General features: G+C 37.2%; 1 protein-coding gene across 1 annotated transcript in view; it reads left to right on the top strand.

The window, feature by feature from the left end:
- LOC126201327 (extracellular matrix organizing protein FRAS1-like) overlaps positions 1-25,041 on the top strand; it is a 422,703-nt gene that overhangs the window by 298,533 nt on the left and 99,129 nt on the right. Inside the window, exons 10-12 of the mRNA XM_049936776.1 lie at positions 9,051-9,296; positions 13,169-13,579; positions 21,263-21,561. Coding sequence (XP_049792733.1) covers positions 9,051-9,296; positions 13,169-13,579; positions 21,263-21,561 — 956 coding nt within the window. The remainder of the gene's footprint in view (positions 1-9,050; positions 9,297-13,168; positions 13,580-21,262; positions 21,562-25,041) is intronic.

Here is a 25,041-nt window from a genome sequence, read left to right as displayed (position 1 = left end):
ATAATCCCAAAAAAGATCATGTGTCACCCAAGCCTTGTTGTTGGACCTCCACATCACATTTAACCTACTCTTCTGGATTTTACACTTCTTGAAGGCTTGTGAAGTTCTAATGGTAAACAAGCAGTGGTTTAATTTTCAAATTGCCACTTGTATAGGCACAGAATAGCAGTGTGAGACTGTCTTTCATTGGCTTGTGACTGTGCAATGCATTCTCCTTTGCTGTTATAAAGGTAAGCTTCAGAATCTTCCAGAATACATCCATCTCATCACAGTTAAAAACCTTTTGTTGCAGATAACACTCACAATCTACAAGAATTTTGAAGCTGCTTATAAAGTTCTCTGCTGCCTTTGTGTTGGAACTGTCTGCTTTGCCATGCTTCACAATGCTGTGGGTGCTGGTTCTTCTCTTAAACTTCTTGAACCACCAATAGCTTCCTTTAAACACTTCTTCAGCCACTGATGATCCTGGTGTCTTCTTAACAAGGTTAGCAAAAATCATTCTCGCCTTCTCACAAATGATGTTCTCATTAATAGTGTCACCTTGCAATTGATTTTCATTTATCCACATAAGAAGCAACCTTTCAACATCATCCAGGATACTCTTATCACTCCCTTTGAAGCATCTATCTCTTTAATCTTGTCCTCGTTCTTGAGGATAGTGCAAATAGTTGATATGGACCAATTGTATGTGTGTGCTAAATCAGCAATGCCCACACCATGTTTGCGTCTTTCAGTGGTTTTACATTTAATTTTAAAGTCATTTTCTTTCTCTTATGGTCTTCTTCTCGCAGCTTTATCTTGGGAACATTTCTACAGAGGTCCTTAAAATCTGCACACAAAAAAATACTGTATGAACAGAAGTTTAGAAAAATGTGTGATCATAAGCTGCACTAAGATTGCAGCGAGAAGAGCACTAAAACCAGACTGCAGTACATATGAAAGACATTGTTGATGTGCTGCTGCCTACAATTAATGGTGTGCATATTGTTAAACGTTTCCCCCACTGTGCGCAAACTGCTGGTGATGTCACACTAAATCATTGTCACTCATTATGCAAAACATGAATCGTTAAGTGAGTCATTTTTGTTTACAATTTGTTTTGCTTGTTATGCAAATTGTGCATTACAGGAGGTGCTCCTTAAGCAAGGTTCCACTGTACATATAATTTTTCTTATTTTCTAAGAACAGTTGGTTGCATATAATATTACAGCCTGCAGTTTTCTAGAAGAATAATGAAAGAACACATTTTTATTGCAATGACATAAATAATAAATAAATTTACATTTTATCATCACAGTTCATTCAAGAGATTTTCTTCAATGAGGGATCTGATATTATACTGTATAATTCTTTCATAAAGTCTGCCCACTTGAGACATTAAAGTGATAACTCTATAATTATAGCCACCTACTGCTTGCAAAATGGGCATCATAATCCCAATTTTCAAAAAAGGTGATCAAAAGAAATGTGTAATTATAGGCATCTTAAGCAGGAAAACTTTATGAAAGAATAATAGAGTGAAAGGTCAGATCCCTCATTGAAGAAAATCTCTTGAATGAATTGTGATGATAAAATATAAATTTATTTATTTATTTATGTCACTACAATAAAAATTTGTACTTTCTTTCCAGCAACTCCTAAGGCCCTGACTGCTTCTCCAATTATTTCATTAACACCAGTGTATTTCCTTCCATATTCTACAATCTACATCATTCCTACCTCTGTCTTCCTTGTAGTCTAAGTCACAACAATATGAAAAGGATAGATTGCTACCACCACATACAGGAGGCAATGAGTCCACATAGAGAAGGCACAATGAAGAAGACTGTAAATATTTAAACTTTCAGACAAAAAAACCTTCTTCCAAAATAGAAACCACACACACATTCACACAAGCACAACTCACACACACTTGGCCACTGTCTCATGGCACTGGGGCCCAACTGCAGATTGTAAATGTTGTAAATGTGTCTGACATGGGTAGCAGTCTGCTGAGGTGAGTGGTGGGGATAAAGACAAGCCATGGGTCAAGGAAGGGCAGGGACAGCAGGGTAGGCATGGGAGAGGATGATGTACTGCCTGCGGGAACATGCAGGGACATGGTGTGGACAGGATAAGGTTGCTAGATGCAAAGTCAAGTAACTGTGTCATTTGGTGAAAGGTAGTGTTATAGGAATGAAGTATATGTTTTAGGAAGAGTTTCACACTTGCACAACTCAAATAAGCTGGTATTGGTAGAAAGAATCTAGATGGTGAAACTTGTGAAGCAGTCATTGAAGTGAAGTGCTTGTGTTGGATGGCATGTTCAGCAACTGGGTGGTCCAGCTGTCTTTAGCCATAGTTTGTCAGCGGACATTCATGCAGATAGATAGAATGTTCATTGTCATGCCCACATAGCAAGCAGCAAAGCAATTGCAGCACAATTTTGTAGATCATGTGGCTGCTTTCACAGGTGGCCCTGTCTTTGATGGGATAGTAGAAGCCTGTGAAAGGATTGGAGTAGATGATAGTGGAGTGATATATGGGACAGGTCTTGCATCTAGGTCTATTGCATTGATAAGAGCCATGAGGCAAGGGGCTGGGAGCAGGAGTCGAGCAGGAATGGACAAGAATATTGCACAGGTTTGATGAACAGTGGAAATACCACTATGGGGAGGGGGGAGGAAAATTGATATTCCTCAGTTCAGGGGTCAATGAGAAGTACTTGAAACCCTTATTGGAGAGTACTGAGTCACGTGAGGAGGTCTCCTTTGTGGCCAGACAATGGGTGTGTGAAAGATTGTATCTGACTGAAGAGGCAAAAGCATTTGATTCCATAAACCATGACTTGCATATCTACAATTAGACAAATATGGGATGAAGGACAATGCTCTAAATTGGTTAACATCATACTTACACAACAGAAAACAAAGGGTTCTATCATCTCAGATGCAGTGAATTATTATTCTCACCCATGAATGTAAATTCCCCATCAGTTCTGTTTGCAGATGATACTTCTCTTTTAATTGAAGATGACAACACAGGAAAAATTCCAAGCTCCATCATAAGCATACTGGATCCCTGAGAAAACTGGTTCCAGTTAAATGGGTTGAAACTGAACATTGCAAAAACGCAAATGGTACATTTCAAAACCAAACATTCAAAATGTGCAGAATTTAAAATACAACATAACAATCAACCTATGAAAGAAGTTGGCATGGTCAAGTTCCTGGGACTAAATGTGGACAAGAACTTAAGCTGGAATACACACATTGACTTCCTATCAAATAAACTGTACAGTTTTGCATTTGCAATGCAAATACTAGCAAATTTCACAATGAACATCTATTGGACTGACATGTCAGGACACACTCTATTCCACTCCGTAATTGTAAATGGAAACCACGTGTGTACGTGTACCTCACCCCTCATGCTAATGTACATGTGCGTCAGTGAAAAAGACCAATAAAAAGGTGTTAGCATGTGGACGTAATGTGCTGTTCCAGTCTCTTCTGTACCTAAGGTCCATCACCGTTCCCTTTGGATCCCTACGTAATTCGGTGCTCTCCGATACACACGATCGAACAGCGGAGGAGTGGTACTCAAGCGTCAACTTTAGGTTACAATATCTCCGGATGAAATTAACATTTTACAATGCAACAAATGGCACTGATTACGTATTTGTTTATATATTCAGATGTGCTAACAAAACTAACATGGCTCCATTTTAAAAAAAAACGTAGGTTTGTATTAAACAATTACACTAGCCCCTCTCCTCACGTTTGGTCTGTGGAATCGGTTCGTCAGTATTTGATGTGGTTTACGAAATATATCCAGCGGTAACATTAGGTGACTCACCCTGTATACAAGAAGTTAATGGGCAAAAACGTATTTAATATGAAATCAGCAATTTTAAAAATGTGGCTACAGCAAATTCTATGGGAGAAATGTTATTATTCAATAGAAGAACTCATAGAGGACAAAGTGATAATTTGAGCAATGGGTAATTAAGTTTAGATTTTATTGTATGTATGTATGTATAACAAAATTGTATTATTATTACAATGCTGTTTATTAACATCAGCTGTTCTTTGATTATGGTGAAATTTTACCACAATTTGATGCATCTCCTGTAGCTGAATCAAATGATTTAGATTATGTATGTTATGAGACAAATAACCAAATAAACCACAATCCACAATTCACAAAACATTGGAGATCCATCTCTGAACAAGATTGACAGGGCCATGTGTGTGTGAGTTGTGCTTGTGTGAATGTGTTTATATTTTCTATTTCAGAAGAAGGACTTTTTTGTCTGAATACTCAAATATTTAGCAGTCTAACCAGTATGTGACCCAGTGTCTCCTCTCTCTGGTGAGTAGCAATCTATCCTTTTTGTGTTGTTGTTATTCCATCCTGGACCTTCCATTGTCTGAATCAAATGGATGTGTATGCTTTATATAATTTACTTTTAACAGCTCATCAAAGTAAGTCCTCAAAATTTCTTTAATCTTATCATCATCTGTGATGAGATTTCCATTAACATCTGTTAGGTACTTGGCATGTCCCTTATCTCTTTTCCGGTTCTTCATTATCCCATATAGCTTTCTCTTAATGACATTAACAGTCTCTCTCATTTCATCACTCCACTTGATCAGCCGCTCTTGCTTCTTTCTTAGCAATTCTATATGTTTTATTATCGTGGTTTGTACAGGCTCTGAAGTATTTTCAAAACGTGTTGTTCTTGTTAAGGACAGCAGTTCTTGGTCTGTCATTTCACCATCCTGTATTAAAGCCATTTGAGAAATAAACAGCCCATAGTTCAACAAAATAACTTCATTGCCAAATGTGTATAAATATTGTCTACATTTACTGTTATATTATTATTAAATATGTAATTATCCTGTCTCATAATGTGTTGTAAAAATTGTCCTCTGTGAGTCTCCGAATGGGGTTGCACAGACATTGTTATGGTCTGTCACTGCTAGGCCATCATTGATATTAGTGACTGACAAACAATGGTAATTGAGTATCAAACATTTGTAGTCAGTTTTGGGAATGCTCACAGGTCTTCATATGGAGGGTTGCTGCTTTGTCTAGGCTCAACCAATCTTTTCTTTTCCCTATGCTAGCATTCTTTATGCTAACATTTCTCATGATTAGAAATGATACAGGATCGGAATCACTGGTGCTGTTCATGAGCCAACTGATGATGACCAAGGAGAGATGAACCTGTTGATTTTTGTGAATTTGCCTTAGAGTATGTGGTACCCACACACCCAATTTCTGAACCTACCCCATTGCATGCAAATGTCACACAATAATGGTTCATCACATTTGCCAGTTCTCAAGTACACTGACATGGATCATTGTGCATTAATGCGTGTAAAACATCTTCATCAAATGCCTAAGGTCTTCCTGAACATGGAAGTCATTAATGTCAAAACTAGCCTCCTTAAAATGAGAAAACCACTTTCTTGCTGTGCTCTGTCCAGTGGCATTATCCCCATACATGGTGCAGATGTTTCTAGCTGCCTCCACTACTGTCACCCCTCTGTTGAACTCAGACAGAACATGTCATAAATGTTTCAGTTTCTCTACCTGGCACTCCATTTTCTAATGTCCACAGTTCCACTCACTATCTCCAAAAGGCCAAATGACAATATATTAAAATTGAGCTATAATATAAGAATGACAGTTGATAAATGAACTCATAGCAACTAGAATACCAATATGCAAAACAAAAACACTATGAACTTATGCACCAACCCAATATTAACCAAAATTTACTCCTTGAGTAAATAATACTAGGAGTGCCTAATAAGGTACACTTCAGTTTGCATTTTGTACACTTGAAAAATTTTGTAATCTCCTGCCTGATGTCTACTAACAGTCTCTTAAAGATATTTGCACCAGAATGTGAAACTCCCTTATGAGCCCTAGACAGGTGTGCACAATCTGTATGAAACTTGAAAAAAGAGACAGCATTGGTCGTATAGTTTTTACTATTGCAAAATGCAATGTGATTGCCGTAAGCTTAGTGACAACAGTGCATCCCAATTTAAGTTATACAATATAGCACTGAAGATGGTCACTCAGTGACAGAAAATCGATTTTGCAATAGTAAAAAATATACGACCAATGCTGTCTCTTTTTTCAAGTATACCTGTTATCTGGTCGTAGTGCACAAGACAACATGGAGTCGCCAATCAATACTGTATGAAACTTATTTTATTTCTAATAATGCAATTGGGAATTTCAGAGTTCATAGTAAATATGCACTTATTGTTAACAACAATACCATTAGGGGGTAGATATAATGGCACATTACTGTAAGAATCCCACTGACCCTGAAGGGACTTCTGCAAAATGTTTACTTGTAAATTTATGTAATACAAGGGTCATTTGGAAAGTAAAGAACATTTTTTTCTACAGAAATTTTTATTGATATAATTAAATGAATATGTGTTTTACATACAATTTGATACCCAAGCTACGTTTCTACCTCATCACTGTTCAGACTTAGGCATATGTCATACCATTTCACTAGCTTTTCTATGCCTTCTGTAGACACAGTTGCCACCAAGTTGTTGAGCCACTGATTGACAGATTCTTTAAGTTTATCATCTATTCCATAGGTCTGTCCATTCAAAAAATATTTCAATTTGGGGAATGTGTGATAATCACTTGGGGCTAAGACCAGACTTTATGGCAGATGTTGAAGCATTTCCCACTGAAGCTTGTCCTGCGTCACTTATAGTGCATGTGGATGCACATTATCATGGAGGAGGATTACTCCACTGGTTAGCATTGCATATTACTTGTTTTTAATGGTGCAGGGAAGTCACTGAGCATTTGACAGTAGGCCTCTGCAGTCCAATAGTTGTGAAATACCTGTCTTCTTGGATTTTTGTTTCAATTGTTGCTTTGAATCCATCTGTCACCACTTCATTGTGAACATTCCTCCATCTGCCATTAAACATGATACACCACTTCCAAACTGCTAATTTGTTCATCACATTACTGTAAACCTCAATTATCTGTCTATAAATTTCAATGGGTTGGATTTTTTTTTTGTCTAAGAAGTGGGTAACACTGTATTTAAAAAGCGAATAACACTATGCACATCACACCTGGTGGGATCACCAATTTTGTCACATATTTTAAAGCTACACATCTAAGCAGTGATCACCCATATTGGATTGTAGCTGCTGCCAAACTGAAGCAGATGAGTGCCAAGATCAGTGGTCGGTCAGCAGTGGTGATGGGGGGGGGGGGGGGGGGGGGGGGGTATGCGGTCACATGTCAAAATGACCCTCATACAATTAACGAATACTTCTGTAGAATTAATATTTATTTACCTTAGTTGCAATCCCCAAGAAGATAGTGTTATATCACAATAACTGATGTTCTTTTATACACAATACACCTGTAGATCTAAATATCTGCGAATTTTTAATTTTCCTATAGTGTTATGAGAATCTCATCTTTTTTATTAAAAGTGCAAATCTGTTTCAGTTTTTATCTCTTATGCTATCAAAACTGCCATTTTTTCTTCACTAATTGCTAATTGCTATAGGTAGATTTGTCTTGTCCATATGTGACTTCCGTTCATCTACATGTACTTTAATTTATTTATCAGAGAATTAATATTTTACCCAGGATATGTTCCATCTGGAATTGTGCTTCACACCAGAAAATTAATTTTTGAAGAAAGTTTTTTATTTCATTTACTGCAATGTTATATATTCATTATCATCAACATTACTTTGCTGAAATCAGGGTAATATGATGAATTCAGCAATAACTAAAGACTTGTTACCTTTCTCAGTGCAGTTAAGAATGACAAATTTGTACACAAACCAGGCATCATACTGTGCAGAAACATTATGGCTGTCTTGTGAACTAATTTATTTGTTATGTATTTCAGCCTCTGGTCTCACAAAGGTACCAGTTTGGATTTATTGGAAATTGCTTTGACGAATTACTACAGGGTGTGATGCTTAAATCCAGATGAATGAAACTTTCGTTTAAAAGCAAATATATTAAAATGAGATACAAATCAAATTGAAAATTCTTTTACATATAAGTAGTGGTATCTTTCAAGAGTAACTTTACTCAGTGTAATCCTCTTCAATCACAATAACTGCCTCCAATCTTGTTCTGAAAGGATCGCTTGCACTCTTTAAAACAGAGCTGTCCATATTCACGAATGCATCTTTGATGGCAGTGCATAGAGACGTGACATTAGCGTGCCTCGTCTTAATGGTAACACTTTCAAGTACACACCAAACATAGTAGTCAAGGGAGTTCTAACCTGGGCTATTCAGGGACCAGAACTGTTTTGATCAAAACATGTCAATATTATCCGAGAGTCAGTTTTGGACACAATGGCTTGTATGAGCTGGTGCATCATCTTGTTGAAAGACATTTTGTCTCCCCAAGGCTATAGTTACCATCCACAGTTTCACAACATTTGTCAATACTTGCAGATAAACTTCTTTTGTGACAGCTTGTCCCTTTTCAAAGAAATATAATGGCCTGATATCCCCCTCATTGAACACAATGCCTAGGATGAGAACCCCAGGCTTCTCTTAAGCATTATACTTGTCCACAATATTGTTATTATTGATCTTGGGTACCCGAAGAATCAAACTATTTTAGTGGGTGAATGCCCAGTGCGAAGACTTTTGGCAATCATGGCTCTTTCGTTGTACTCCACACTTGTCCATAATATCTCGGTCATTTTGAGATTCTGAATGTTTACTAGATGCATATGGCCTTCAAGAACACCAATCACAACTCCAGTGGAACTGTGATATGGCAGGAAATTCGGATTGAAATTTCTCCAGAGTTAAGTGCTGCACCGAGTATGCAACATATTCAAATCATGTGATTATGGTATGTTTACGTGACCTGACGCTGAAATATACAATAAAAATTATTGATTAATTTGTGGTTTGTGAGTCAAATTATGTTCTCTTAATTTGTATTGGATAATGGTTTATATTCAGAAAGACTATACCTTTTGCCATTACATTTTTAAAACTAGCTGTTTATTTACATTAAAGGTACTCCGAACAGGAGGTATGAATATGGAATCAGTTGTCAGCATTCTATCTGAAGAAGGGACAGCGCAGTCTCTTGTAGACTATGAATCTTACTCACAGAGGCTACTGTTTGCACCATATGTCACAAGCTTGCCAGTGCATGTCAGACTGAAGCAGTTTTATAAAACAACCACTCGCAGTTTCTCATTAACACTGAAAGCTGAACATCCTACAATCCTGGGTGAAATTTCAACAGTTACAGTTCTGGTAAGTATACATAACATTCTGTCTCTTCAAAAAGAGAGAAAAAAGGGGTGGGTGAGGAGGGAGGGAGGGAGGGAGGGAGGGAGGGAGGGAGGGAGGGAGGGAGGGAGGGAGGGAGGGAGGGAGGGAGGGAGGGAGGGAGGGAGGGAGGGAGGGAGAGAGGGAGAGAGAGAGAGAGAGAAGGGGGAGTGAGAGAAATACTCAGTACTTAGCCACACATATTTATAACAATTACTGTTAAAATAACTTGCATAAAAGATTTCATGAATGATGAATTTTTTACTGTGTCATTGGACTAAACTTAATCTGTAACTCATGTTTGTCATATTCTCTCCTAGCTAGTCACATAAGGTAACCAAAATCAACATATATATAAGGCAAATGTGTGTACATAAAGACACACTTTTTCCATGACCAAGCACTGGCACAAAAATTGTGGTTGTGGTGGTAGATAGCCGTTGGTCTCCTGCTTTTAGTAAGGGAGTTTGGTCATGGTGAGTGGCATTTCATGTATCAGTGAGGGATGGAGATATAATCAGAATTTTCTAGAAAGTATCTTTTGAACCAGATTTTCCCAGAAACTTCCAAAACCTTTGAAGATATATGCGACTTAACACTATAATAATGTTATTATCAGTAATTACAGTAATTATGAGCCTAAATCCTCATAAAAAATGAACAGTAGTTTTTTGTAGGAAAATTATTGTAGTTAAATTTTGTACTGGGGTACGTTTTCGCCAGAAGCTGTAGTTTTCAGGTTATTCAAGAAAAACCTACAAAAGAGACCTTCAAATACCAGCCTACCTCCACACTAAGCCCCCCACCAGACAGGATTTTTAGTATGTTGTTCATGACACTCCTCCTACCACTGTACAAAAATTTGTTACTGCGCAAATTATTTCCCACATTGGACTGTTTTTGGTCTTTATTAACTGGCTTTATTATATTACCAGTTTAGTTGAGCACTAAAATTGTAAAATTGGTGATTGGATGAATTTTGCCTAACAGTTCTGTGAGTTTTAACAGCATAAAATAAACGATTATATCTTTGTATTTGTCAGACCTGCTGACTGCAAAACCATTGGCTGTAATGATTAACTCTGAATTGATCTGTCAATGTAATTAGTTTTAGCATTACATTTACAAAAATGATTTTTTCTTTCATCACCCTCACAGGCTCACTTATACTAATAACATCACTGAAACAGCTGACTATGTTGCCGTTATAATACTCCAAACAATAGAGACAAAAAAAAGGTTGAATATGGAGAATAATTCATGTAGTTGCAAATTTGTGTACAGTGGTAGGAGGGAATTTCATGAATAACGTACTAGAAATTCTCACTGGTGAGGGGTGAGTGTGAGGGTAGAGGTGTGTTTGAAGGTCACTTTTGTACGTTTTTCTTGAATAACTATGAAAACACAGCTTCCTGTGGAAACATAATCCATTATAAAATTTAACTACATTAAATTTCCTACAAACATATCCTGTTCAATTTTTCTGTAGGACTAATAGTTTGTGCATAGTGAGCAAAAGAATATGAACACCTTGCATGTGGTCTTTGAAGACCAAATATAACTTTCTAGGTTGCATAAAACATTGGTAGGGGCAATTGTATCACCCTGTATAATGATTTATTTTGTGAAATAGTTGTTGTATATAAAACGACAAAGCATATGACAGTGTTTATGCAACTGTATGTGAATTTGCAAAGAAGAAATGCAGCACGTAGAAACAAAACAGAGGAAGAAATAGAAAGATGATTTATGAAATTTCAAGAAGGAGTTCAACAAATAAGAGAAAGGCAAAGTGAATAACAAAAAGCAAACATTAACAAAGAGATGTGAATTAGAGTAAGTTCAGTTAGAAAATATGACTCAGGTAATCAATATCAAATGAATAAAAAAATAGAGAAAGAATGGCCACTCTACCTGAATATCTAGGAGTTTCAATACATAGAAATCACAATTTAGAACTTGAGGGATTCCATTATGATTCCACAAAAAAATACAATGAACATCCAAATGTGCATCATTAGGAAAATGGTCAAAACATGCACGTTCTGCTACACAAAAACATTTAAAGATGTAACTCTGAGTCGCAAATGCCTGGCAGTGTGGCCTCAGTTGCCTCAGACTGCAGGCATGTGTGTGTGAGCTGCATTTGTGTGATTGTGTATGCGTGTGTCTGTCATGTAATTTTGACGAAGGCCTTTCTGGGTGAAAGGTGTATTTGTGGCAGTCTTTTTATTGTGCCTATCTGCAACTCAGCATCACTGCTATATGGTGAGTAGCAACTTTCCTTTCCATAATAGTGTGGAAATAAACTGCAAAATTTTTAAATTCTTTGACTGTTCCAGTAATGCCATTACATTGCCTCAAATAAAAGGTTTGTTCCCCAGTCATTTTACTGCAGAAACTGAATTCACTGAAACTGTATAATGATAAAAGACTCTGCGTCAAACAGTTGCACAATTACATCATTGAAGCCAGTATAATGACTAACAAAGAGAAAGGGCAGATGCTATTTATATTGCGAGTATCTTTAGTGTCATCTGAAATGGCCTTCAGTTTAAGCCGATTGCGGTTTTCAGTAAAGTTGGCTTACAGCATGACCTGCAACAAAGCATTGGACCAAATATTCCAATATTCTGGTGTAAACTTAATCATGCTTCTCACATGCCCAGTTGTACATCCTGTACTTATGAATTTGATTGACCTTATTGCATGTCACTATGGAAGCCAGAGAAATGTGTTGCGCTCCAACAATTTTTTCCAGATGATATGTGCCAGATAATTATTATCCTGTTTACTGAATCCAATCTAGTTAGTTGAGCTTACTGTTGCATTCTCACTTTTATTAAGTTGGAATATCATAAAGACCATCTGCCAGAAGCCCACACATGTTGAAACTTTGATGGTTTGTATTAATACTGAATTACGGTAATATACTCCTTGTCAATCACCAGACAAATGGCACCTAACCAGTGCGAACACTGTTTATTGTAATGCAGCAGGACTCTTCTGCCCAAAGAGACAAAAATACATGGAAACAAAAGATGATATAAACATCAATTTTTCGAAGCAGAGAAGCCTTCTTTGACAAAGAAGGGGGTAGCTTTCATTCAGGTGTACAATCAATCATGGGCTTTTCTTGCTCATTTGTAATCAACTACATGTAAATTGCCTTTTATAGTCAAAGTGTTGTATAGTTGCACTTTATGGGAATAATGCATTGCAGAAATAAAATATGAAGCTGACTACAGTATTTACTACAAAAGCAACAACTGCAGCAAAGCAGTTCTCTTTTGCCAAATGAAATCTGACATGTATACTGGATCCAGGCTTATGGACAAGTACATTGAATGGGCTGCAAAAAAAACTTATAAATGTATGAAATGAATAAGACTGAATGTATCAGGTAACAACCAGTGTAACTAACACAGTACAGCCCATATGACAAGCATGACGTGAAAATATGTGTTGAACAACTCTGATGTTAGCTATACAACCTTCTATCCTGTTTCCTCTGTATCTTGTACACAGAAATGCCTTGGCCTTAAACATTCCATTCAGCGATAACCTTTCCAGGACCATTAAATGTTATAGGAAAATTTCTCATGATACTCTTTTTCAACAGTTGCTTCATCGAGAAACACACAAATATTGATTTGAATTTATTGATATGTAGCTTATTCTGTGTATCCATATGTAATTCTGTTTATAATTAAGGCTGTTCCCATCATTTTACTTTTGAGGAGGGAATTTCATGGAACTTCTCACATTGTGATTTTATTGTTTACCGGTCTACCTCAACAATTACATCATACTCTACCTTTGACCACACTGTAGACATATGGCTTTGAAAATTGCAGCTGAACAACTCATCAAGGAACTCCAGGTCTGCAGCAAGTCGTATTCTGCCAACACGCCCAGTTATTTTGTCATGGGGAAGCAATGGAACACAATTTCCTGACAATAACATGCAAGTGCAACCAGGATACCCTGTTACTTGTGTGACACCGTGTGATGTGCAGCATCCAGATTATGGACAGACTATTAACTTACTGTGTTCAGCAGCAGGTATTTCTGATCCTGTCACAGACATCATGGTACACTGGGAGGTTTCCACTGGTACTGGACATCCTTACAGGACAGTGTCTACAGCTCCTATTGATATGCTTAGTACAAGACATGCTCCTCGTGTGCTAGATCCTATATTCTTTACTTCTGGGTTCAAAATACGCTGCACAGCTATCCCACTGAATGAAGAATGGGGAAAAAAGGTATGCATTATTAATATTTTATTACTTTTGTACAAAGCATTCATATTAGATCTAATGACAAACTTACTAGTTTAGTGATACTGTATCAAATAATTCTGATTTCACAGACAAAGTTTTAAAATAATTGTTGTAATCTGCAAATTGACATGTAGCAAATCAAACTGCTAAATCTTTTCACAAAACTGCGTTATCAATAAAACTTTTGCAACAGTCTCAGCAGTGTGCATTTATGTGTCTGTGTAGTTGTGTGTGTGAATTTGTGTACTTTCTACTAGAAAAAGCATCAGAGTTCGAAAGCCAGGGAAAACTTTTCTGTTACATGTTTCTATATGCCACATAACAGTCTGCTATAGGTGAGTGGTTGCCTTTCCCTAATATTATATATCACATACAATACATTACACATTGTAGTATTTATTATGAGATATTGAACACATAACTATCAAAAATTACAGTTCTATGCATACATCAATGTATACAATTTCATAAACTGCAACTGAGAATGGATTGTAAGTCCCATAGATACATGTTTCTGCCATGCTCACATCACAGTGTAGGTCCTTTCTTAACAGCTGAAGCCCTGACAATGAAGCTGTGACTTCAAAATGTACATTGTGAAAGTAAAAACTCTGTTGAAAAAACAGTAGACAGTCTTTGTTATTTAAGTTTTCCACTTTATTTTTAGGTAAAAAGTCCTTTTTCATATTGGCCTTTTTCCTGTCAATACATTTTGTGCAGCATTTTCCAGTGAGTAGACTCCATTGTTGAAATTAAGTAGTGTGAGCACCTGAAAATACTCGTCTAAAAATGCCACTAAATCTTCACTAGACTCAAAATATATTTCAGCCAGAAACTGCTTTAGGTGTGAGAACAGGTAGAAGTCAGAGGTCGCCAAATTTTATGAATGGAAGTGGATGCTCCAGAAAATTGTGCTTCATATCCCTCAGTCTTTATCTAGACAAAGAACCTTTCTGATGAAAGATAGTTTTCCATACATATTCCAATCCAGGATTCTTCCCACATATTCTTTTCATCCAGTGGGTCTAGAGAACCTGTAGAATACTGTTTCAAGATAATTAGTAAAAAGAATCTCTCTTTTCTCCCAAAAAGTACTGAACATATACATTTCAGGAGGTACAATTGACTTTTTCCTTTTTAGTGCAGGATTACAAGCTTCCACCAACTGCTTTGATCACTGTCTGATTTCTGATATGAAGTACTAAACCCTGTCTCATCTGCAGAAACAATTTGATCTAGAAAATGATTCATTCCCTATTTGGCCTTAGCATTGATGATGATTTCAGTTTTGCATGTTATTGTGTCAGTGAATGACATATCGGGCACCCATCGTGGACCTAGCCTTCTCAGCGTCACCGCTTCATGTAAAATATATAGTACTCTTTCTACTGGCAAAAATCAAACAATGGAAAATCCAGGATGGAATGTAACAATATTATGAAAAGGAAAGATATTACTCACCATATAGTGGAGATGCTGAGTCACAAATAAGATTTTGACCAGCAAAGCCTTCATCAAAAATAGATGACAGACAAACACACATACTCACATAAATGCAACCCACACACACATGATTGCAGTCTCTGGCAAATGAATCCACATGCTGTAGTGTGGCTTCAGTCACCAGAGACAGCAATCATGCATGTACATGTGTATGTGTGTGTGGGGGGGGGGGGCGGGGGGGTCTATTTTTGACAAAGGCCTTGCTGGCCGAAAGCTTATTTGTGATAATCTTTTTGTTGTGCCTATCTGTGATTCAGCATCTCTGCTATATGGTGAGGAGCAACTTTCCTTTTCATAATACTGTTACATTCCATCCTGGATTTTCTATTGTTTGGTTTCATAATTTTTGTTTTATTCGTTCAACCTTCTTTATCTTTTATATGATAAAATTTCCAATAACTCTTTTAAATTGAGGTACAATAAATGGAATTTGTAAATAACAAAAACATGAAACTTCAAATGGTTTTTTTTCTGAATACTTCTTCTTTAACTACTGTTTATTAATCACCTTAAACACAGTGACTACACCCCCAATGCAAACTTTTAAAATAACGTACAACAGATTGTGCGCTGTTACAGACAATAACCACCTTTGAGTGTAAGACAAGGACTGAACATTTTTGTAACATTTGTTATTTGGGACAGCTACAATTCTTTTTCATTGTTTTTCATTCAATTATTAAAATAAAGTGCAATGTGGCTCTTGACAATGAGGTTCCCATTTCTTGTTTTTATTTGCCATCAGCTAATGCATCGTGGTGGTCAAAGTTGTGCAAAGTCCTGTCTCACTTGAGAAAGGGGATACTACTTTGTAAGGATCCTGTTAACTCCACATGAAACACAATTGTGTGAATATATTTAGTAATAGCTAATATAAACACATTGAAATAAAAAACATATAAATATTTTCCGGATCTCACTCAGGCAGAAAAGACAGCAGAGTTATCAGTGGATTTGTACAACTACATGAGGACATTTCCATATTGCGTTAGAAAGGTGTATCAGGTCACTCTGCAGCAGAATGTGCACTGTTTCAAAACTTCCTGGCAGATGAAACCGTGTACCAAACTGGGACTCAAACTGAGAAGCTTGGCTTTTTTGTGCAGTGTTCCTATCAACTAAGATATCTAGGGTTAATTCACAACTTGCCACACAGCTTAGTTCCTGCCAGTAGCTCTCCACTATCTTAAAACCACACGGTTCTCTTGTATTCTTTAACACCCCTAGACAAAAGGATATTGATGAGCAAAAGATTCATTCTGGAAACAGTCCCCTAGGCTGTGAATAAGCCAGTTGTCCACTATATCATTTCTTCAAGAAGTGCTCATGTTGCAGGAGAAATTCTATGAAGTTTGGAAGATAGGAGATGAAGTACTAATGGAAGTAGAATGTAAGGGTGTGTTGTGCATAGGTAGCTCAGTCAGTAAGAGAATAGTCCATGTAACACTTGAATTCAGGTTAAAATCATGGTCTAGCACACAACTTTAATTTGCCAGGAAGTTTCAGAGAGATAGATTCATTCTGGAAAGTGTTACATGTTTTGTTGAAAATAGTTGCCATCTTTAGCCAGATGCAGACAAGAGCTCAGCCAATATCCACACAAAAATATTCATGCCCATTTGTTATCCCGTATGATACTTAATCATTTCAGCCCTACACAAAAGAGGAAGAGAGAGGGGGAGGTGTGGCATATCTTTAGGTCACTGCACATCGAGATAATGAAAATCATAAGCATATGACATATTTTGCTTGGAGCATTCAAAAATGATTGGCACTAAAATTTTTTTGTGTCCTCGGGAACCATTTACTGAGCAAATGAATACAGATTATATTATGGATATTTCCTGACGATGTCTATGCACTTTTGCTATCATTCTGGTAGTTTCCGTATGTGTGCAACAAACCATTATTTGGGAGTATCATGGATGACTGGTGGGCGATTGCATAAAGTTCATAATTTGTGGTGAACTTCTTAGCCCAACGACCTCTTTCATTGAAATGGATAGGTTAAAGTTAGATATAGTGGGAATTAGTGAAGTTCGGTGGCAGGAGGAACAAGACTTTTGGTCAGGTGATTACAGGGTTATAAATACAAAATCAAATAGGGGTAATGCAGGAGTAGGTTTAATAATGAATAAAAAAATAGGAGTGCGGGTTAGCTACTACAAACAGCATAGTGAATGCATTATTGTGGCCAAGATAGACACAAAGCCCATGCCTACTACAGTAGTACAAGTTTATATGCCAACTAGCTCTGCAGATGATGAAGAAATTGATGAAATGTATGGCGAGATAAAAGAAATTATTCAGGTAGTGAAGGGAGACGAAAATTTAATAGTCATGGGTGACTGGAATTCGTCAGTAGGAAAAGGGAGAGAAGGAAACATAGTAGGTGAATATGGATTGGGGGGAAGAAATGAAAGAGGAAGCCGCCTTGTAGAATTTTGCACAGAGCATAACTTAATCATAGCTAACACTTGGTTCAAGAATCATAAAAGAAGGTTGTATACCTGGAAGAATCCTGGAGATACTAATAGGTATCAGATAGATTATATAATGGTAAGACAGAGATTTAGGAACCAGGTTTTAAATTGTAAGACATTTCCAGGGGCAGATGTGGATTCTGACCACAATCTATTGGTTATGAACTGCAGATTGAAACTGAAGAAACTGCAAAAAGGTGGGAATTTAAGGAGATGGGACCTGGATAAACTGAAAGAACCAGAGGTTGTACAGAGTTTCAGGGAGAGCATAAGGGAACAATTGACAGGATTGGGGGAAAGAAATACAGTAGAAGAAGAATGGGTAGCTCTGAGGGATGAAGTAGTGAAGGCAGCAGAGGATTAAGTAGGTAAAAAGACGAGGGCTAATAGAAATCCTTGGGTAATAGAAGAAATATTGAATTTAATTGATGAAAGGAGAAAATATAAAAATGCAGTAAATGAAGCAGGCAAAAGGGAATACAAACGTCTCAAAAATGAGATCGACAGAAAGTGCAAAATGGCTAAGCAGGGATGGCTAGAGGACAAATGTAAGGATGTAGAGGCTTGTCTCACTAGGGGTAAGATAGATACTGCCTACAGGAAAATTAAAGAGACCTTAGGAGAGAAGAGAACCACTTGTATGAATATCAAGAGCTCAGATGGCAACCCAGTTCTAAGCAAAGAAGGGAAGGCAGAAAGGTGGAAGGAGTATATAGAGGGTTTATACAAGGGCGAAGTACTTGAGGACAATATTATGGAAATGGAAGAGGATGTAGATGAAATGGGAGATAAGATACTGCGTGAAGAGTTTGACAGAGCACTGAAAGACCTGAGTCGAAACAAGGCCCCGGGAGTAGACAACATTCCATTAGAACTACTGATGGCCTTGGGAGAGCCATTCCTAACAAAACTCTACCATCTGCTGAGCAAGATGTATGAGACAGGCGAAATACCCACAGACTTCAAGAAGAATATAATAATTCCAATACCAAAGAAAGCAGGTGTTCACAGATGTGAAAACTACCGAACTATCAGTTTAATAAGTCACAGCTGCAAAATACTAACGCGAATTCTTTACAGACGAATGGAAAAACTGGTAGAAGCGGACCTCGGGGAAGATCAGTTTGGATTCCGTAGAAATGTTGGAACACGTGAGGCAATACTAACCTTACAACTTATCTTAGAAGAAAGATTAAGAAAAGGCAAACCTACGTTTCTAGCATTTGTAGACTTAGAGAAAGCTTTTGACAACGTTAACTGGAATACTCTCTTTCAAATTCTGAAGGTGGCAGGGGTAAAATACAGGGAGCGAAAGGCTATTTACAATTTGTACAGAAACCAGATGGCAGTTATAAGAGTCGAGGGACATGAAAGGGAAGCAGTGGTTGGGAAAGGAGTGAGACAGGGTTGTAGCCTCTCCCCGATGTTATTCAATCTGTATATTGAGCAAGCAGTAAAGGAAACAAAAGAAAAATTCAGAATAGGTATTAAAATTCATGGAGAAGAAGTAAAAACTTTGAGGTTCGCCGATGACATTGTAATTCTGTCAGAGACAGCAAAGGACTTGGAAGAGCAGTTGAACGGAATGGACAGTGTCTTGAAAGGAGGATATAAGATGAACATCAACAAAAGCAAAACGAGGATAATGGAATGTAGTCTAATTAAATCGGGTGACGCTGAGGGGATTAGATTAGGAAGTGAGACACTTAAAAGTAGTAAAGGAGTTTTGCTATTTGGGGAGTAAAATAACTGATGATGGTCGAAGTAGAGAGGATATAAAATGTAGACTGGCAATGGCAAGGAAATCGTTTCTGAAGAAGAGAAATTTGTTAACATCGAGTATAGATTTAAGTGTCAGGAAGTCGTTTCTGAAAGTATTTGTATGGAGTGTAGCCATGTATGGAAGTGAAACATGGACGATAACCAGTTTGGACAAGAAGAGAATAGAAGCTTTCGAAATGTGGTGCTACAGAAGAATGCTGAAGATAAGGTGGGTAGATCACGTAACTAATGAGGAGGTATTGAATAGGATTGGGGAGAAGAGAAGTTTGTGGCACAACTTGACTAGAAGAAGGGATCGGTTGGTAGGACATGTTTTGAGGCATCAAGGGATCACAAATTTAGCATTGGAGGGCAGCGTGGAGGGTAAAAATCGTAGAGGGAGACCAAGAGATCAATACACTAAGCAGATTCAGAAGGATGTAGGTTGCAGTAGGTACTGGGAGATGAAGAAGCTTGCACAGGATAGAGTAGCATGGAGAGCTGCATCAAACCAGTCTCAGGACTGAAGACTACAACAACAACAATAGGGCACAGTTGCTAGGACCCAGATCCAGTGAATATGGAGGTTGTGGAGCACAGTAAATGCCATTTCACGCACAGTGGAAATGGTCTGGCCTCTGGCATGTGGCTGCACATTGTCAAGTTGGAGTGGAACATCACAATTCCTATTTTGGTGGCACTGTAGTTGAATGTGTCAGTGAACTATAGTACTGATCACTGTTGAGGGTCATGTTGGGAGCAAGCAAATCCACCAGCAGTATCCCTTCCTCATTCCAGAACACATTCACCACTTGTTTCTGTATGAATAGTCCTGTCTGTGACTTCAAGGTTGAGGGCTCACAGTATACTTCCACTCCATAGATTGATGTTTCTTTTCTGGAGTCTTCTGGAAGAACCATGAGACTGTGATTGTAAGTAGACTCTTAAAGAACTCTACTTGATCTTCACTTTACTGTTGCTCCAACTGTTGATGTATCTCCACATACTTCTGTTTCTATGCAATGGAGAGGGGATGGGGTCCTCATTGTGCACACACCTTCTTCTTCAGATCCTCATGGATAATGTTGTGGAGTCTTCCCCATGATAGACCCATGGCCTTCTCTAAGTTCATCAAATGTGATTCACCTGTACCCCATGATCAATTGACACACAGGGCAGTGATGGTTTGTGTGCAGTTGCTTCATGCTGAGTGCTTTTGTATTTTTCAGCACAGTTCCTGCTGTCTAAGAACTCTGATACCCAACAAAATATGGATCTGCAACTTGATGATTATCTGCACTTATGGCTGCTAATCTCTCATGGATGTTTGAAACAGTCACTCCTTCCTTCTACAGAAACCACATTGTCCCATGCTTGTCTGCTTCCATTTTGTCTTATCGATGTCCACCAGTGTATTCATAAGCTTGAACAAGTGTTGCTGCAATGTGCCACCAATGGGAAGCAGCAACACCATCTGGTGGCAGTAGACAGTACTATAGATTCACATGTACATCAACACACATTCCAGACTGCTACTTTGTAGGGGTTATCGAGGGAGTGCTAATCAATATTGGTATTAAGTAAATATTTAATTTTGGCATGTTCATTATCATGCAGAATATAGAAATCAAGGATGTTTGATTATATTAATTAAGTTACATATAAACAGTAAATGATGTTTAATGTGAAAGGTGTATCAAACCTGTTACACAAATTAATCATTGAGTCTCTTGATATTCCCCTCAGATAATATTTTGTCACATCAATGACACAGGTTAAGTCTCTGACTTCACAGCTACATAGAAAATCACATTTGTAGAATTAGTAATTAGTTTATACAACAATCAGAATACTGCAATAGCCACTGTATATTCATGGTCATATTGAAAACATCCTACTTAGATTATTACATTTTCAGGTGGAAGGTCTACCTGTGAGAAGTGCAACAGTGAAAGTTGGATCCAAAAAGCTGTGTCCAGCTTCCAATGAAGCTCCATCATTCTTAGCTACATTCACCAGTGGTAATGAAAAACAAAACAACAGCAAGGTGCACATTCGTGTGGAGGTACCACATATTGATGGAACAGTGCCTATTATTTCTACTGGACCGATTGAAGCACCACACCAGCTCATGAGAGAGAGTCAATACATTAACCAAAATCCCTGTTCCAACACATATCAAGGAAGTGCCTTCCTCAATGACAAAGAAAATAACAGGTTTGTTCTATTGCAGAACTGCTTCCTGTGATTGTGATGTGTCAATATATGTGACAAGTAGCACCAGAAATATTCAGTCAGCTTTGTGTTATTGCTATTAGTTGTAGAGAAAGTAAGAATATAATTAAGTACTTCAAAAATGAAATTCATCATGATGTTTGTTAATGAAACATCAAAATAACATCTTTAACTTAAAACATTAAATGTGTTTCCCTGATATAGCTGTGTACCTTGTCATGAGGTAATGCATCATTTCCAAGACATGCTATCTGAGAAAGATTAAAATAGTATTTTTCTCCACGACTTTGACTACCGTAAAGTGGGGTGACTTTGAACGGCGAGGCGGCTTTGAACAGCAATTTAGCGTCTTTTTAAAATAAATGCTGCACTCTAGTGTGTAAATATGGAACTGAGTCCAGAGTCGTTAAATATTGTCAATAATCGTTACTTTCAGATATGACAGTTGATATGAAGTAACATTGTATACCAATGCCAGAAAATAAAATAATTTTCTGGAAATGTAAGGTCCTTCACAACCACAAAAACATTTGCCTATTATTAGAAGCATTTTTTAGTTTAGAATTTGAAATTGGTTTTTATGGGCAAGGTTAACACTTGAATGAACATTTACAGAAAGCATAAAATGTTAAAATTATTCTTTGTTGATGTAAAAAAATAAAATATGAAGGCTTGTCTTTCAAGGGGTGACTTTGAACAGTGCCTTCCCTCAGCTCCATGGAAAACATGTTTTAGTGAAGTTTCCTTCAAAGAAAAGTGTAAAATAGTGTTGGACATGTTATCACTGATGATGAAATTACACATATGAGGAAATGGCATTCCAATGTGGAATCAGATGGAGTTTTTTTTCTGTGGCCTAATGTCCCCAATGTGTCAGATTTTGAGAAAGATGTCATTTGTAAGATTCCACCTGATTCTGAGGTAGATAGAAGGGAAAGGCTTCATTTTGAGTTTAAATTTGATGTCTACGACACCTGTAGAGTGTTTACAGATGTAATTCTTTAAAGGTGATAACTTTTTTTTATTTATTTTATTAAAGTCATACAGATTGTTTTGAAAAGATCTGTTTTAAAATAATTTTCTTATTTCATAACTAGCTCAGCACCCATTTCCATTATTAGCAAAATTAAGCCATATCATATGAACAGTTTCAGGTGATTAAAGAAAACTCGTAAAAAATACTCAAATTTTTCTAAATAAGGTACTTTCAAAACAATATTTATATACAAAATATCATGCTGTTTCATATGATAGGGGTGTCATTTAACAGTAATTGACATGATTCCCACAGAATAGGCAAATGTTTCCATGTTCAAAGTGACCCCAACCCATGGGGTGAAACTGAACAGTGAAAAATTTTTAAAAAAATTAGCTAGGCCTGGGGGTTAAAAATGTATAATCTGCTTTATCATATTCAGCAACACCTCTTGCAGCTTCCCAAAAGGGTTCATGTTGATATCTTCAAAAGATTCTGTTTAATGTACAAAAATGAATTTAAAATGTTCAAAGTCAACCCGCTTTACGGTACCTATTGTTGCCCTCAGAATTAGATAAATCCTTACCATACATTCTGAAGTGCTACTCCAGCACCCAACATATCTATGAAACACTCTGGCATGTCCTTATATCTCACCAACCCTAGTCTGCTGAATGTAAATAGTATCCCTGCAAAGACTTAGATGCAAGGACTGGTCTTTGTGCCCGTCCAGCCATTCTAATCCAGTCTCATCACAAGCATATCATACCCTGTCAGAGGTATAATGTAAAATATGCACAGTATTGTATGGTTGCATGACTGCCAACCAATTGTCCATTTGAATGAATGACTACCACCAAATGTAGAGAGGTTGAATAGCATCACTTGCTTTGATAACACTCATAATATGAATACTTGACAATATAAAGTAATTAGATAGATACAAAATCTACTCACCAAGTGGTGGTAGGAGAATGCACATACAAAAAAAGTGAGCTTTCGGAGCCAGTGACTGCTTCCTCCAGCAGAAGGTTTGAAGGTGAATGAAGAGGGGTGAATGGAGAGGAACTGGAGAGGATTAGGAAAAGGGGTAGAGATTCGAAAAGTCACCCAGAATCCCAGGGCATGGGAGACTTACCAGACAGGGTGAGGAGGAAAGACTGTGTCCTGTATTAACAATAAACTATCACTATACTGCTTAATGCTGTACATGTTTGTGATATCTAAATTTAACTGAGTGCATTAGAAAGAAAACTGCTTCTTTGGGAAAAAAGGATTCTGTCTCTTCAGTTGTACCATAGAACTGAAGTTTTTGTGCTGTTAGCAGCTTAATATTTACTTGATTATGAAGGTATTTTTCAATGCAGATATATCTTGTTTTTCAAAGCAAATACATCCTATGTCTGTAAATACTGAGCCTTATTTATAGTGCATTGCTTTTTGTCCTGTAGCTTTATTATGAACATTGCTACTTGCCATGTAGCTAACAGAACTTCTCGACTCCTGAATTTAGATACTCAGGTAATTTTTAGAATGAGTGGTTAGTGAGGTATGTTTTTAATTTTATTTTGATTTTGCCGGGTTTCCCAATTTTCTGTTTTCTGTCAGTCAAGAACTTGCTGAATATCAAGAGTACACAACTCCATTCTGAATGCAAGACAATGAGAATATTTGCATAGAAATTATTTTCGTGTCTTGTATTATGACTGTGTAAATAACATTTTGGCAAAAACTGATTTTTATTATAGGAAAAAAGAGGAAAAAAACGATTATGTAGTAAATGATTGGGAACTGAGTGTAAGAATTCCAAGATACTTAAAAAGTCTTCTGTAAGATGTGTGGTTATTTACTTTATACAGTATTGTCACTTTATAACTACTATCAAGTTCAAACCTCAAAGTAGCGTCATCAGTGAAATACGACACTTAGCACTGAAAATATATTTATTGTGGACACCAATGTACAGACAGAACAGAAATTCCTCTTGGACATAGATTGCTACTGTTTATATGAACATAAAATATTCCAGAATATTCCAAACATAAGAAATTTTGAGAAGCTTCTAGAAATGATAAATACTAAGTGGCAATTATTTGCTAGTGATCAGATCTGAAATGATGACCCACAACCTAACAGGCAGCAAAATTAATTGCCACAATGTATTGCAATCAATGTAGCTTGTAGCATTGCTCCCTCTTCCAGTGTTTTCAGAAGCCAACAACAGCATCCTAGATATAGACCTTGTCAGTGGTACTCTGTATGGTTGTGCTGGACAATCTTCATGTTTGGGTCATGTTACTTCCTCTTCACTATGATGAGCATTGAAGATAATCCCTCCCATCAAAGTTTTGCACTCACTGTGTTGGCCTAGAATGAGAAACTCCCATCATCAGTTGTGCCTCAGACCTGTAGGAGCGCTACATACAAAGGGTATGGGTGACATCTCTATACCTACATCTACTAGATGAAGGGTTATCATCCTCAAC

The sequence above is a fragment of the Schistocerca nitens genome, chromosome 1, assembly GCF_023898315.1.
Source record: "Schistocerca nitens isolate TAMUIC-IGC-003100 chromosome 1, iqSchNite1.1, whole genome shotgun sequence".
Lineage (NCBI taxonomy): Eukaryota > Metazoa > Arthropoda > Insecta > Orthoptera > Acrididae > Schistocerca > Schistocerca nitens.
The sequence above is the reverse complement of the archived record's forward strand: the minus strand, read 5'-3'. Positions and strand labels throughout refer to the sequence as shown.